The following is a 14,938-nucleotide window of genomic DNA, read 5'->3' on the forward strand; positions in this document are numbered from 1 at the left end:
GAAAATGAAAATTATATATATTTTATTTTTATTTTTAGATTTTTCATTTTATTTTTATTTTTATTCTATAACAGATAATAATAAAATTAAGTTTTACATGTTTCTATTGTAAGAAGCAAGTATATTGTTTTTTGTATTCACGTGAGTACAATTTTGAATTTCACACAATTTGCTCAATGGTCATCAACCCTTGAAGGCTACTTTGGGTATTATGAGAGTGATGTATCATTGGACACAATTATATAAATATGATGAGTTTTTGGCCATTTTCACCAACTACTAACCCTTAAACATAATTGCCTATGTACACCAAAATACTGCCTAAAATTTGGATTTTGGACTAGCTTGATATGGTAGGTGCCGTGGAAAAGTTGATGAAAATGGGCCAAAAGTCTGTTAAAGTTATAGAATTCACCAATTGCCAATCCTTAAATACAATTGTTGTCCCTATATATATATATATATATATAACAAAAATATTGTTTCTGGAATTTTGGATTTTGGACCAGCTGGATATGATAAGTGCCATGGAAAGGTTGGTGGTCTAATTTTCTTTGATTTGTAGTGATTTTATTGTAAAAAATTGAATTTATTTTTGATAAAATTACTGACATTCTTAAGATAATGGACTAGGAAAAGGGAAAACATTTTAGCATTGTTTTCAAAAGGTAAATGATAATTTTCTTACCAAGTCTTTTTTATATTTTATATTATAATTGAATACAAGTGAAACATAAAATTATAAATAAAATTATAAATGATTTTTAAACAAAAATAATAATTCATATCATCATTTCTTTTATATCCTTAAATACATATAAAATCTATTTATTTATATTTCTTTCTTGTAATTTAATATTTTTAAAGTAGATAAAATTTGAAGTAAATTTTTAAAATTTTAGTGTTCATTGTTAATTTTTTTTTTCAATGTTACTATTCTTTTTAATGAAAAAAATATAATTATAATGTTTATGTGAAAAATTGATAATTTTAGAAAAGATTATATTTAATAACATAAATGGGTTTATAAAATACGTAAGAGTACTCTTGAGAGCTACTATGGGCACGTTGGAGGGATTTTATTTTATTTTATATTTTAAAAAATTGTGATATAAGGCTATAACTAAGAGTAGGGGCACCAAAGTTTTTTTTTTTTTTTTTTATCAGTTTGGGCCCCAAAGCGTAATTTTTGTTTAGTTTTATTTGATCTTAGTGCACCTTTCATGTATTGAAAGTTATAATAGTTACTAATTAAAGTTGACAAGTTACTAAATTTTTTTGCCTACGTGTGTTTGTGGTGACATACAACAAATGTATTTCAAAAGTTGGTTTTCAAAATGAGCCACTAAATCTCATAGGAACCTTCTTTGTAAATAATTTTAAATTAGTTTTCTTTATTTTGACCTTGCAGGGTGATGGAAATTTATATTGATTAAAGCTCAACTATTAAAGTTGGTTAACAAATTTGAATAAAAGAAAAATATTAGTCCAACATGAAATTTATATTTAAATTTGAAATTTTAAATATACTGATCATCCTTGTCTGCATAGAAGATGCACTGCACATTTTTACTGATGATCCTTGTCTGTATAGAAGATGCACTGCACATTTTTTAACCTTGGCAGGTCTACCATGAATATACCCCTGAAATGAAGCACTCGAGGACGAAGAATTCCCTAAGAAACGATACCTTGCAATAGCACCCTTAGGACAATCCATCACCCATACTTGATCTGATACACCACCATCATTGTAGCATTTACACCTTGATTTTAATGGGAGCTCGGTCAGAAATCCATGAAAGTTCAACACACATTTGACGGTACAAGGATATTCATCCCCATCTCCATCCTTGGATTCATTATCAAGTGGAGAATAAGCAGACCATAAAGCAAATCCCAAGAAGTTGTGATCATGATACCAATTCCAAGGAAGCTTCAGTGTTACGTGAGATCCCTCATGGAATGTCCCCTCTGGGATTCCACTACTTTCAGGGATTACAATATTCACTCCATGATAGACAAATCCTTGCAGAAATAGACTAGGCGAAGCCATCCTGCATTCTAACTCCTGCACAAAAGTACCATGTGACTCTTTTCCTTACATAAAAGATGTTTAAGTCAAAATCATACCTGAATTTCTGATTTGAAGCATTTGAATAGAGAAGACCAGACTGGACTCTGTGGACTTGATAAACTTTCCAGCCGAATGCATCCATGGGCATCCAAAACTCGCAAACTTGATGGAAGCTTTGGAATTTGTTGAAGCATCTCACAGTGGCTTAAGTCAAGGATTTTCAGCTTAGAAAGCTGACTGATCCCAGAAGGTATGCTACTAAAATGGTTCCCCTTCAGATATAATGTTTGCAGTGATGATAGGTAGCAAATTTCACTGGGGATTCCTCCTTCAGCTAGATTGCAGTAGCTTAGATCTACTTCTTCCAATGAGTACAGGGTGGAAATGTCACTCGGAATTGCTCCATGCACTAAATTTGACCGATCTAGATTTAATATTCTTAAGAAGCATAGGTCTGACAAAGAAGGCAATTGACAACTCATTGAATCTAAACGTGCAGCATAAAGCAGCTGTAGATGTGTAAGGCTCCCCAAGTTCTCTGGTAGTTTGTTGAGTTTTGAACAACCAGAGACAATGAGAGTTTTGAGAGATCTCAAGTTACAAATGTTGTCTGGAATATTCACAAGGTTTTTGCAGTTTTCCAGATTCAAATATTGAAGCCCTTGTAGATGTTGAATTGATGATGGCAGTTCTTTTAAAGAGGTTCCATCCAAACAAAGCTCTCTTAAATTTCTCATATCTTCCATAATTTCTGGAAAATTTTGCAGTTTTGAACAGCCAGAGCAAGAAAGAGTTGTAAGGGATTTCAACTTATAAATATCAATTGGAAGACTCTCAAGACTTTTGCAGTTCCGCAAACATAAGCTATCAATTCCGGAGAGGCACTCATTAATGGATACTTCATTGATAGCAGATCCCCCTAAACATAGGTTCTCTTGAAGCTCCTCATTCTTTTGACAATTTGAGCAGGTAACAGATACATTTGCAACGAATTCAAAAAGCTTCCTTTTCTGTTCATATATAAGTGTGACACCACACTTTATGACTTCAAAGGATCCAGTGCCATAGCCGACAAATAAAGCTGTAAACTGCCTCCACTTATTGGAGCGATACTTCTCCTGAATAGCAATTTGAGGATAATAGGTCATCCACACTTGATCCCTTGATTCACCACCACAATAGCATTTACAAACAGAATAAAAGGAGAGATAATCCCTGAACCCGAATTGATCACCACACAAACTCAAATGACATCCTAATCCATAAGACACTACAGGTGCATCCCCAAGTGTGTTCTTTAGTGGAACATAAACGGCACATAAAGCAAATCCCAAAAAGTCATTGTCGTCATACCAATTCATAGGAAGCTCAATTCTTATCTCATTTCCTGCATTCTGATACCTTAGCCAATCTGGCATTCCACTAATTACAATACTAATTCCCTTGCCAAAAAAGCCAGATTGACCAAATTGTATGTCATGCCAACCACCCCTACACTCCACATCCTGCACAGAAAAAAAGGTAGTATGTAAATCCCATGCCTACATAAAAGGGTTGTTGTGCCATGAAAACCATACCTGAATTTCTGATTTGAAGCAATTGATTAGGGAACCCCATAGCCATATCTGCCACGACAATGATTCGAAGCAATCATGGGCATCTAAAAATCGTACACTTGATGGAAGCTCTAGACTTCCTTGAAGCTGCTTGCAGTGACTCAACCCAAGGAATTTCAGCTTAGAAAGATGGCTGATGCTAGTAGGCATGTAAGGGATATTAGTTCCACTGAGATCTAATGCTTGCAATGATGATAGATGATAAATATCATTGGGGATTCCTCCTACCATTAGAGAGCAGTTACTTAGATCTAATTCTTTCAACGATGATAGATGAAAAATATGGTCCAGGACCCTTGTTTCCATTACATTGCAATCACTTAGACTTAGTTCCTCCAATAAGGATAAGAACTTATCGTTGCGGATTACTCTTGGAGTTATATAGGAGCCATTTAGATGTAATACTCTTAAGGAGGATAAACCTGACAAAGTAGGCAATTCACAATTAAGCCAACCTAAATAAATCTCCTCTAAGCATTGCAGGCTCTCTAGGTTCTCCATCAACTTGTGGAGTTTTGAACATGCATTGACATTGAGAAACTTAAGAAATCTCAAATTACAAATGCTCTCAGGAAGAATCACAAGGTTTTTGCAATGTGCTAAATTCAAATATTCAAGGCCTTCCAAATGTTCAATTGATGATGGTAGCTTCTCTATTGCTGTTCCATATAAATCAAGCTTTTTGAGATTTTTCATTGTGTACTTGATCTCTGGAAAATGCTCTATTTTTGAACAACCATGGCAAGAGAAAATCTGAAGGTGTTGCAACTTATCAATGTCCATTGGAAGACTCTCAAGGCTTATGCACCCTACCCAATTCAAGGAGGAAAAAAAGCTAGTTAATAAGTAGCTAGTATTATAATTGATTAATAAATCTTAAGTAAATGTACAACCTTCAAGGGTTAGTATCTCCAAATTTGGCATCATTGAGAAGGTTGGGAACTCCATGAGATGTTGTGAGTGATTAAGATTGATGACCTTTAACTTTTTAAGAAGCTGTAAGTAAAGAATATTATTTTAATAAATAAATTTCTATAAACTTTAAAGGCAATCCAAAGAAAAAACATGCAATTAAATGATTAATAATACCTTATTTCCTTCCCAAAGTTGTTTTATATTACTACACTGCAAGTTGAGCTCAACAAGATTCTTCGGATAAAAATTTGGTGGCAAGCATTTTAAAGAATACTCATCCCAATGGAGATACCTTAACTCAAAAAAAGGCAATTTTAAGTCTTCAGGAAGGGATACTTGAGGAAAATTTAGACCTCGATCACTTTCCACAATCTGATCACATTTAGCATCATGATGAACTTTGAGCAATCTAAGTCTATTCATCTTTACGAAGGTTTCAGCTGTGAATTGAATTTCTTCTTGTGCAGACATGTCTATGGATAATCCTTCAATCGCATCTGTCCCCTAAAAAATAAGAGCTAAGAATAAGCAAATAATAAAGCTTATCAAACCTTACCAAAATTATATAATGGTTTCTTAGAGAAAAAGAAAAGGTAACATAATATAGTTCAAGCATGTAGTTCTTACCGCATTTCTAGCTAATACACTAGAGACATCATCAAGATTCCATAACCTGCTCTGTTTCCCAAGCTCGTTTTGACAATTTTCACGAACAATCTCCCATCCCATTTGTTGTATTAAGTCATGCATATATATCCGGTTGTCTAAAAGAGTCATAAGACATCTTTCACACAGAGTACTTATTTCACCTTCAGCATCATCCAATATTCTTGAAACAAAATCTCTCTCTTTTCCTTTAAAAAAACAAGCAATGTCAAGGAATATTTCCCTTTCTACACGACTTAATCCATCAAAACTTATTCTAAGCACATTATAAATAACCCTATTAGGTTCTTTTTCCAATTTACGCAATTCGCTTTCCCATTCACGTATTCCTCTCTTGCTAGATAAGGTAGAACCCAAAACTGCAAGTGCTAGGGGAAGGCCTTGGGCATACTTTACTGCCTTATCACAAAGATTTTTATAACTTTCTCTTGGAACATTTGGTTTAAAGGCATATGAACTGAAAAGCTTGATGGCATCTTCATCATTTAACTGTCTAGGCTCATATGATTTGTTTTCTCCATCTGTAACTATCAAATCTTTATGCCTAGTTGTTATGATGATTCTACTTCCTGAACCAAACCATTCACACTCTCCAACTAAGTAGTCTAATTGCCTTTGCCCATCCACATCATCAAGAACAACAAGAACTCTTTTCCACCGAAGGCTGTCCCTTATCTCATGGGTTGCTTCATGAATGCTACTATTTTTTTTTTTATATGTTCCTGCGAAGGTATCATTAAGAAGTTGATTCTGTAATCTCAGTAGACCAGCATTATCTTTAGACTTCTCTCGAACATCTGCAAGAAAGCTACTACCCTGAAATTTACATGAAATTTCATTGTAAATTGCTTTGGCAATGGTAGTCTTGCCAATTCCACCAATTCCATAAATTCCAATTATACGAACATCATTCAACTCAATATTTATTAATGCTTTGAGTTGTTCCAAATGATAATCCATTCCAACAATGTTCTTGCCAACATATAAATGCGTAGGTCCTAATTTTCCCAATTTTTGAAGGATTTTCTCAATGATTTGTCCAATAACCTCTGACTCATACCTGTCAATTATAATGTATAGTGAAACTCATTATTCCAAAATTAGATAGTTATGTTCACTAAAAATTTTAATCTTAATAACAGAAAACTAGCATTCCTTAGAAAGAAAATGAATGAATATACTTTCACTATGGAAAGAAAAGAGTTTTAAAAAAAGTAAATATAGCTAATAAAACTATTTTAAAATTTTGATGGAAAGAGCCCTATTACTAGATCTTATTTGATATAATGTTGATGAATGACTAATGACAAAATATCTTAATTATTCTATAATTATATAATGTGAAAATATAATTATTCCAATGGGTTTGACAGCGAATCCATTATATTTAGGGATAATTAGCCATTGGAGTTGGGCTAAAGCCTTATTTGTTTAAGACTTTTTTTATAGCTTATAAAAATTTTAAGACAATTTTAGTTTAAAGGATGAAGCGATTTTTTTGTTTTTTACTTTTATGGAAAAAGTTTATTTTCTCTTTTCCTTTTTTGACCTTTAACCTTTTTATGCAATTTAACCCAATTCCCACTCAAAATAAAACCAAATTCATTTTTTAAAATGATTTTCAATTTTTGACTATAAAATAAATCAAAGTACCTCAATTTATGCAATGTGAATTATAAGTAAATTTACAAATTAGAAAAATTGTCATAAGAAAAACTCAGAATATGAATATGATAAAGACAATCCCTTTTTTCTGTCCATCTTTTTTTCTCTTATTTCTTAAAATAAATTAGATTTAAAATTTTCTTATGACTTCTTACTAAAAAATAAAATCAATAGTTTGAATTCACTTAATTTGAATAAGACATGGATTTAAAATAAGTCCATCAAAATTCCAAAATCAAAACTAAGACTCAACTACATGCAACCACTATTTTTGCCACATGATATTTATTCAATTCTCAATTAAATTAAACTCCATATATTTTTAAAGATTTGTCATTCAAAAATGAACACAACATTGAAATCATAAAGTTTGAATTAGACTGAATGTACTATAGTTTTTCAAAATTCAACATCTAATAATACCACAAACATTGAATAAATTAATTATCATTAATTCCAATGAAATTTCTCTAGTTAGAATTTCAAAACATAATTCACACTCCTCTGCTTACTACTAGTATAAACAATTTCAATCAATTTTAAAAAATAAAAAGTTTTTTTTTCCCAAATTGACAATCCAAAAATAATGAATTAATCTCACCAAATGAATACATATTTCAATCACGAATTTATAAATTTAGAGATGCACCACATAAAAACTAGTGAACAATCAATGAAGGTTAACCTGAAAAGTTTCAAATAAACATTTTCGTAGCAACTAAATATAATTTAAAACCATAATTACAACCCAATTACCAATGTCCTAATAGCTATATAATTAATCATTATAAATTTTTTGTTACTATAATAAATTTTACCTATTTTTTAATTACTTAAAATATTTTTAATTATAGGAAATAATAAGAAAGATAATAATTAATCTCATTATTAAAATATTTAACATATAAAAATAAATAGATTTAATACTTAATAGTATTAAGAAAATAAAAAAAAAAAAAACAATTCAACACAAAATTCAGACATTAATAGAAACAAATAAACAAATAAATGATAATAAACTCTAACCAGTTTAAGTCAAACTTAGGTCTATTCAATTTTAAGATTAAAGAGGAATGCTATCTAAGTCCTATTAATGGATCAATAAAAAACAATAAATATGATGTTATCTATGTTTATGAGTCTATTTTCAAAGAAATACACAAAAAAAAAAAATTATTGGTGGAAATGTTCTAGCATAGTATCTCTTAACAAGCATGATGCTATATTAATGTATGCCCTTATTTCTTATTTGTTTGAAAAATATTTTATATTTATTGGATATAAAAAAGTGCTAGTGTCAGCCTATTTTGATAACTACAGGGAACAAACTCTCAAATCATATGAGCCCATTCATCGTGTTTTAGGTTGTTAAGCTAGCATATTAGTTTTTATCATAAATTTCTGCTATAAAAATAATGCTTTTCTTTCAAATACTTGTTATATATATATATATATTATATAGATTTGCTGCTTTTCAAATAACTTGGAGTTTAGGGCTAAGTAACCTCAACAAGACAAATCTGTTGCTCCATTATAAGGTGATAAAAATGCATTACTTAGATCATGAAAACTATTCCAAAGTCGCTAAGTATTTTGTTCACAAAAAAAAAAAAAAAATGTTATTCTAATATATTTATAAGTCTTTCTGATAAATTTTTCTTTTGACTTATACATGCCAATTCGACTTCTAACTAATTCAGGACAACTTTGAATTGTTTTAGCAACAATGTTATTCGAAATATGTATGCATTTGAGGTTCTTAAAGCTTTTGAAATGAGTAGAATATAAATTCTAGGCATGTGTCGTGGAGAAATGGAAGAAAATTGAGTCAGAATTCAAATTTTGTAGGAAATGTTTGACACCCTAAATGGAGGGTTCAAACATTCAATTGGGTGTTCAAACATCTCCCTAGGAATGTTCAAACATTCATGTCCAAAATTAAAATGCTCCCTTCAAGCATTCAAATGCTGATTGTAAATTTGTCATAATTTTGATTTGACTTTAATTACATTTTTAGTGGCCATTTTGTTAACTTAAAAGCTTAATTGTTTTCCAAAACTAGCCCTTGGTTTTCTCAAGTATAAAAGCGTTTATTTTGTGAAAGTTAAGTAACCTTAGAAAATATAACCATTCTTAGAGCTTGTACCTCCATCTTTCAAGTCTTTCAAGATTTTTCTTCAAAGAAAAATTTGATTATAGGAAAGTTTGGAGACTCGCATCACGAAATTTTGATAAGGGCTATGAGGGATCTACTAAGGAGCACGTGAAAGTAGTGTGTTAGGAACATGGAAAAGGAGGCTAGTTGGTCAAGTAAAATTGTATATCATTTTCTTAAAATTAATGGATTATTTAACAATTAGGTTGTTAGGTGGTTTTCCCACGTTATATCCCGTGTTTATTGTGCGATACCAAATTGTCATATCATGTCCATAAAATTTCTCAATATTTTAATATTTGAAATTAGTATTAATCAACATGTCTAAACATAATTATAAGATTAAAAAAGAGATACATCCAAATACAAACATGATATATGACATTAAATAGTAATTTATCAAAAACAAATCAAGGTTAAGTCAAGTTTGTCAAAATTGTATATAATCAAATGAAAATTGAAAACAACCAAAATAATCATTAGATGTGGTCGAAACAACTTTTTATAGAAAAATAATTTGAGCAAGAAAATTAATAAACACAACTTTAAGTTAAATTTCATTGAAAATTTTGGATAATATTATTAATTTTTTTCAATCCAAAAGGTCTATAATATCTTATTATTAAAAAAGTTTCAATAATTTCACAAAGTAATATCAAATCCTCTGTATTAAAAGGCAAGTATGGCAAGATACCTCCTAAGAAAAAGAAAGTAAACTTATATTTAAAAAAATGGTAAAATTTAAGTAATTTTACTAAGATCAAAATCTTATATATGAAGAGACAAAATGCTTGTATCACAAAAAATAAATAAATAAATTCTAAAATAAAAGTGAAGGGCAGCATAGTTACTGGTTTTCCACGTGCCATCCAGATATATTGGCTGCTTTCGTCAAGGCAATCCTCCACTTTTCTACCATCTCCTTCTTCTTTTGATCTGCATATTTTTCATGGAAGGTGAATGCATCATCAAAACTTCCCGATTGATTTCGTACATCTCTTGGAGGCACATGATAGAAAATTGGTACAACCATTGATTCTTTTCGGGTCATACACTCAATGATCTTTAGAAGTTCATTCAAACACCATCTGGAGTAGCCATAATTCTTCGAGAAAATAATAATGAAAATCCTTGATTCTTCTATAGCTCTTGAGAGATCAGCCGCAATATCTCCTCCTTTCTCAAGCTCTTCATCATCTCTAAACGTATGAATTCCATGTGTAACCAAACTGGTATAGAGATGATCAGTGAAATTCTTACGAGTGTCACCCCCTCTAAAACTCAAGAACACATCATAACTACGAGGATTAGAAGAAGTAGAAGAGGCTCTGCGGATGCTGGTCGAAGCCATTTTGGAGTGCTTTTACCGAAGCTACCAAAGAGTTGGGGGAAAAAAGGGGAGGGTCTTCGGATGCTCACGGCGACTAGCTCCTGGCCTCTTCATGAGGGACAAGCTGGGGGGAGGGGCAGCTGAAAAGCTTCATCTGCAAACATTATAAGAAAAAAAACACACATATAAGGCCTCTTTGATAAATTTTCTTTGCGTCCTCTGTATGAAATCAAGTGGCAGGAGGTGACAAATCGAAGAGAAACTCACACATATTCTTTACCTTTTGGGAGATAAACAGCTCTGGTTCGGTGGAAGGTGGTGAGGGGGCTCAGGTGGCTTCCGATGGACTGTGTTGTGAGTGGAATAAGCAAACAACCAGCTGTAGCTGGATGAGTGGATGGAAAATTCAGGGAAAGAGGTGGAGGTGAGGGAAGATTCAAATAAAGGAGAGGCACGATGAAATCAAATGGCCGGAGGAGACAAATCCAAGAGAAACTCACACATATTCTTTACCTTTTGGGAGATAAAAACGACTCTGGTTCAGTGGAAGATGGTGAGGGGGCTCAGGTGCTGCCGATGAACTGGGTTTTGAGTGGAATAGGCAAACAACTAGCTGTAGTTGGATCAGTGGGTAAAAAATTCAAGGAAAGAGGTTAACGTGAGGGAAGATCCAGGCACGAGGGTATGGAGGATAGACGGAAGGATGAAGTGATGAACTGTTGAAGATAAGGCAGGAGCGTCATCTCTGGCTATGAGCTGAACGCAGCTCCTAGTCTTGTGGGTCCCCAAACGTCCCCTCATCTTTCTCTTTTCTTTTTTCTTTTTAGTTTTTCCCTTTTTTTTTCTCAAAAAGAAAGGGTCAAATCCAAAGTACAGTTTGAGCTCTCATGCGTGAGCCACTAATCATCGTCTCAAGGATGAAGAATAGGCATGATAAGGTGAGACTAGATGAAACAGAGCATTCCAAGAAATAATAACCCTCTCCTGCATTTCACCAACAGTAAAGTATATGATTGGACTATTACAAATTTTGTCAAAATTCATGCTCCTTATCATTTTAACTCACTCAAGTTTCATCCTTTTTGTCAAAATACGATAAAAAATAAAATAAAATAAACATAAGCTATCTAATAAAATGTTTTATCCTATTTTTGGTATTTACTTTTTGAAATAAGAAAAATTAAAATGACATTTTTAATAAACAATTATAATTATTGATAAAGAAACTCCACTAAATGATTTTGTGTATTTAAGATAAATTAGTCTATGATGTATATTGCATAAGAAAAGTGTTAATTTAAACCCTACATCTAAAAAAAGATTTGTTAATATTTGTATTTTGTACAAATGAATATTCTTAGTATATAAATTTGCATTCAATAGGCAAAACAAGTATCCCACAATAATCACTAATTATTTACATGATCCCTTACCTTTGGGATTATGTAAATACTTTAGGATGAATTGGCCTCATACCATGATCCCTTACCTTACACTTGTGGTGGACTGAAGGACCTCGCCAAATGAGAAGAAAATGAAAAAGTCATGCAGTTCTTTATGAGATTGAATGAATCTTATGCCACTGTCTGAGGATCAATTTTGATGATAAGTCCTTTACCAGACATGCTCAAGGCCCATGTGATTCATTCCCAATTGGTGTCTCAGCTGATTCGTGTCCAGCTGGTATCCCTTGATTCTGGTCCTCAGAAGGGAGTAATCAACAAAATTTATAACCTATTACACCAGGTACTAGGATAGCCTTAGCTAGCATAGCATAGTAGCTCTAAGGTCGTTCACTGGGATGGGTTTTCACTTCGTAATTGATATTAATTCAAAGCTGAATTGGTGGCTTTTCATTTCAGGGTTAGCTTTAAAAGAAAACATAAAGATATTTGAATGAAAAAGGTTTGGTTTAAAACTAACCAAAAATAATAACTGATTTTACTTATAAAGAAAAGTATTTCTTGGAGTTTAGATCACTAGGCTCAGGTTCCTCATACAAAAAGGAGAGTTCCGGTCACTTGTTTCTTTTCCTCGAATTAGAGAATTAACATATAGTTAATTCTCTAATCGGTATGGTACAGATGCTTCCCTTTAATGGGTTCAAACAATAAATCCCTCTCACTGATGCACCTTGCAATGGCTCGTGCCTCTCACCTAGCATTTGCCACTCAAGGTGATCTTTAACTTTGGACTTCCCTTCACAAGCTCGCAAGAGATAACTAATGGATGTCTCCTTGGAGTCCAAAAGCTTACCAGGTGTTGGCTATTCTAGAAAATCCTTCCTTCAAACCACCTCCCAAAAGCTCGCAGGAGGTAAACTAGTGCATCTCAATGCATGGAGATTACTTGCCTTACCAAGTGTTGGCCTAGGTAATTTAAAGGCGTTTTAAGTTAACTAAAAAGATAAAAACCATTAACAGGTCACACTTTCTCTTCATTAAAAGCTAAAACAACAAAACTTCCAATTTATGCATGAGGAAACTTACCCGGCTTTCTTCACTCCAAGAGACTAAGAGCCTAGTCTCTCATCCTCTGAGGAAAAATCCTCAAAGTTTGATTAGTTAGAAAGTAAAATAACGAGAAAACAAATATATATATATATATATATATATATATATATATATATATGAAAAACAGAGCAACTGCTCTGTTCGTCGATTACATATTGATATCTGGTATATGATCGATCATCTCCCCTAAAGAAGATTACAAAACTATATATATAAGAGGTTATTCACCCCTTTCGTTCTTGCTTAAAGACTAAGGAATCCTATGATAGGTGGGTTACAAGGAGAGTTTGGGGATTTAGACAATAAATATCTGAAGCAAAATATCCCAAAATATCTCAAAATGTCGGTCGGAAATATCAAGAAGCTTCAGGAGAACACCGCGACGTCAAATATCTAAAGCAAAATATCTCAAAATCTCGGTCGCGAGTATCGGGAAGCTTCAGGAGAACACCGCGGCATTGTGCAAAATGGCTGCGAAACGGATCAGGCGAATCGCTATTAGAGGATCCGGACATGTCTGTTTGGGGAAGTTGAAACGCCATCCTCTCCCATCCGGTGTCAGGTGCCGGATGTGAAATATACGGATAAGGGTGGAATGTTGGCCGGATAGAATTCCGGATGTGAGATATCCGGATAAGGTGGAACTTCGGCCGGACAAAATTCCTCCCCGGTTGGAATGAGCTATACCGCGCATCGCTATTCGGAGCAACTCCATCCGGACATCGCGGCGCTCCTCTATCCGGACTCCCTCAGGGAGAAGTACACGATACTCGCGAGCATCATACCCCGGACGATAGCATATCCTATCCGGATATGTTGTCCGGATCATTGACTAAAGTGAGCAACCTTGCTACATCATTCCGACAGCCTGCCACAGCCCATGTTCCGCCGCCTTTTGATGGTGTGTCTGGACGCCTTATCCAGACATCTTTTACTCCTTGCATTCCGGATTTGCTTATGGCAAAGGACTTCAAAGCTTCGGTTCTTCATGTTTCTGAGCTTTCCATTGCCATGGATTCCAAAGAACTCTCCTCAATCTCTGATTTCTTTAGTGATCAAAAAGCTATCAAAACACCAAAACTTAACACAATTTGATTAGAATTGATTGCAAGGGTCCTTAATATGTTAATTGGGTTAAAAGGTGATAACTACTACTCAAAAGTATTTAAAAGAGTTAATTAAAAGCTATGAAATAGCACTTTTTGAGTAGTAATCACTCCCCCCAATCGACATATTGCTAGTCCCTTAGCAATGAAGGAGAGAAAAATAAAAATAAAAAGTACTATAATTCAGAACATCATGCTGATCAAAAACAATTTTCAGTGGCACGATGATCTAACTCTCACATGGAACATTAAAGAAATAAAACTCAAACTTCAACAAGAGTTATCAAGTAACTTGTCTAATCATAATTCTTAAAGAGAAGACATTATGCAAATTTAAGCTTTAAAAGAGTTTCTACTCCCAAAGGGCCAAACCTTACTCTTCCACAAAAATCTAAGTATTATTTATTAGTTTCCGAATATAGTATGCTGAACTAATCTCTCCCCCCAACCTAGTTCTTTTTCAAAGCTTAGCAAACTGATCAACCTCCAATAGGCTAAGAACGCACCTCTTGGTTCACATTTTTTTTTTTTCATTGTAGGAGTACAAGGCTAAAGGTATTCTTTTCTAAATTGTCCATGTAACGGGGGTCCATCGATGACTCCCAACCAATTAAGGTTTAGGGCATCAAGTTTTAAGGATCTTTCAACCACTAACTCTTCGGATTTTACCTCGGACTTTTGAGAATGAATTTTTAATACCCAAGCACCTACAGTATGTTAAACTCCACCTATTCACCCTTGTAACGAGCATTGAGGTCGGTGACTCCCAACCAATGAAGGCTTAAGGCACCAGGTTTTAAAGATTTTCACCATATACCCCTCAGACCTTGCTCGGGTTTCAAGGCAAGTAAAACATTTTTCTTTCTTTCTTTTTTTTCCAAAGGCTCATTGGCCT

General features: G+C 33.3%; 1 protein-coding gene across 1 annotated transcript; it reads right to left on the minus strand.

Annotated features, from left to right (window-relative positions):
- Window positions 1-1,468: 1,468 nt before the first annotated feature.
- On the minus strand, window positions 1,469-10,950 carry LOC117906489 (disease resistance protein RUN1-like). The gene is made up of 9 exons (XM_034819510.1): window positions 10,938-10,950; window positions 10,705-10,809; window positions 9,946-10,578; window positions 5,236-6,334; window positions 4,783-5,112; window positions 4,587-4,689; window positions 3,655-4,502; window positions 2,134-3,582; window positions 1,469-2,071 (listed from the first exon to the last, which is right to left on the minus strand). The coding sequence occupies exons 3-9, from the start codon at window positions 10,443-10,445 to the stop codon at window positions 1,484-1,486; spliced, it is 4,917 nt and encodes a 1,638-aa protein (XP_034675401.1). The 5' UTR covers window positions 10,446-10,578; window positions 10,705-10,809; window positions 10,938-10,950; the 3' UTR covers window positions 1,469-1,483.
- Between the last annotated feature and the right edge of the window lie 3,988 nt (window positions 10,951-14,938).

The sequence above is a fragment of the Vitis riparia genome, chromosome 18 (assembly GCF_004353265.1).
Source record: "Vitis riparia cultivar Riparia Gloire de Montpellier isolate 1030 chromosome 18, EGFV_Vit.rip_1.0, whole genome shotgun sequence".
Classification (NCBI taxonomy): domain Eukaryota; kingdom Viridiplantae; phylum Streptophyta; class Magnoliopsida; order Vitales; family Vitaceae; genus Vitis; species Vitis riparia.

Excerpts from the sequence above, each read along its gene's own strand:
- LOC117906489 (XM_034819510.1), bottom strand. The coding sequence starts at position 10,445 with ATGGCTTCGACCAGCATCCGCAGAGCCTCTTCTACTTCTTCTAATCCT. Across the intron at positions 6,335-9,945 it reads GGATGGCACGTGGAAAACCA|GTATGAGTCAGAGGTTATTG; the intron begins GTAACTATGCTG and ends TATAATTGACAG. Across the intron at positions 2,072-2,133 it reads GCTTCAAATCAGAAATTCAG|GAGTTAGAATGCAGGATGGC; the intron begins GTATGATTTTGA and ends ACTTTTGTGCAG.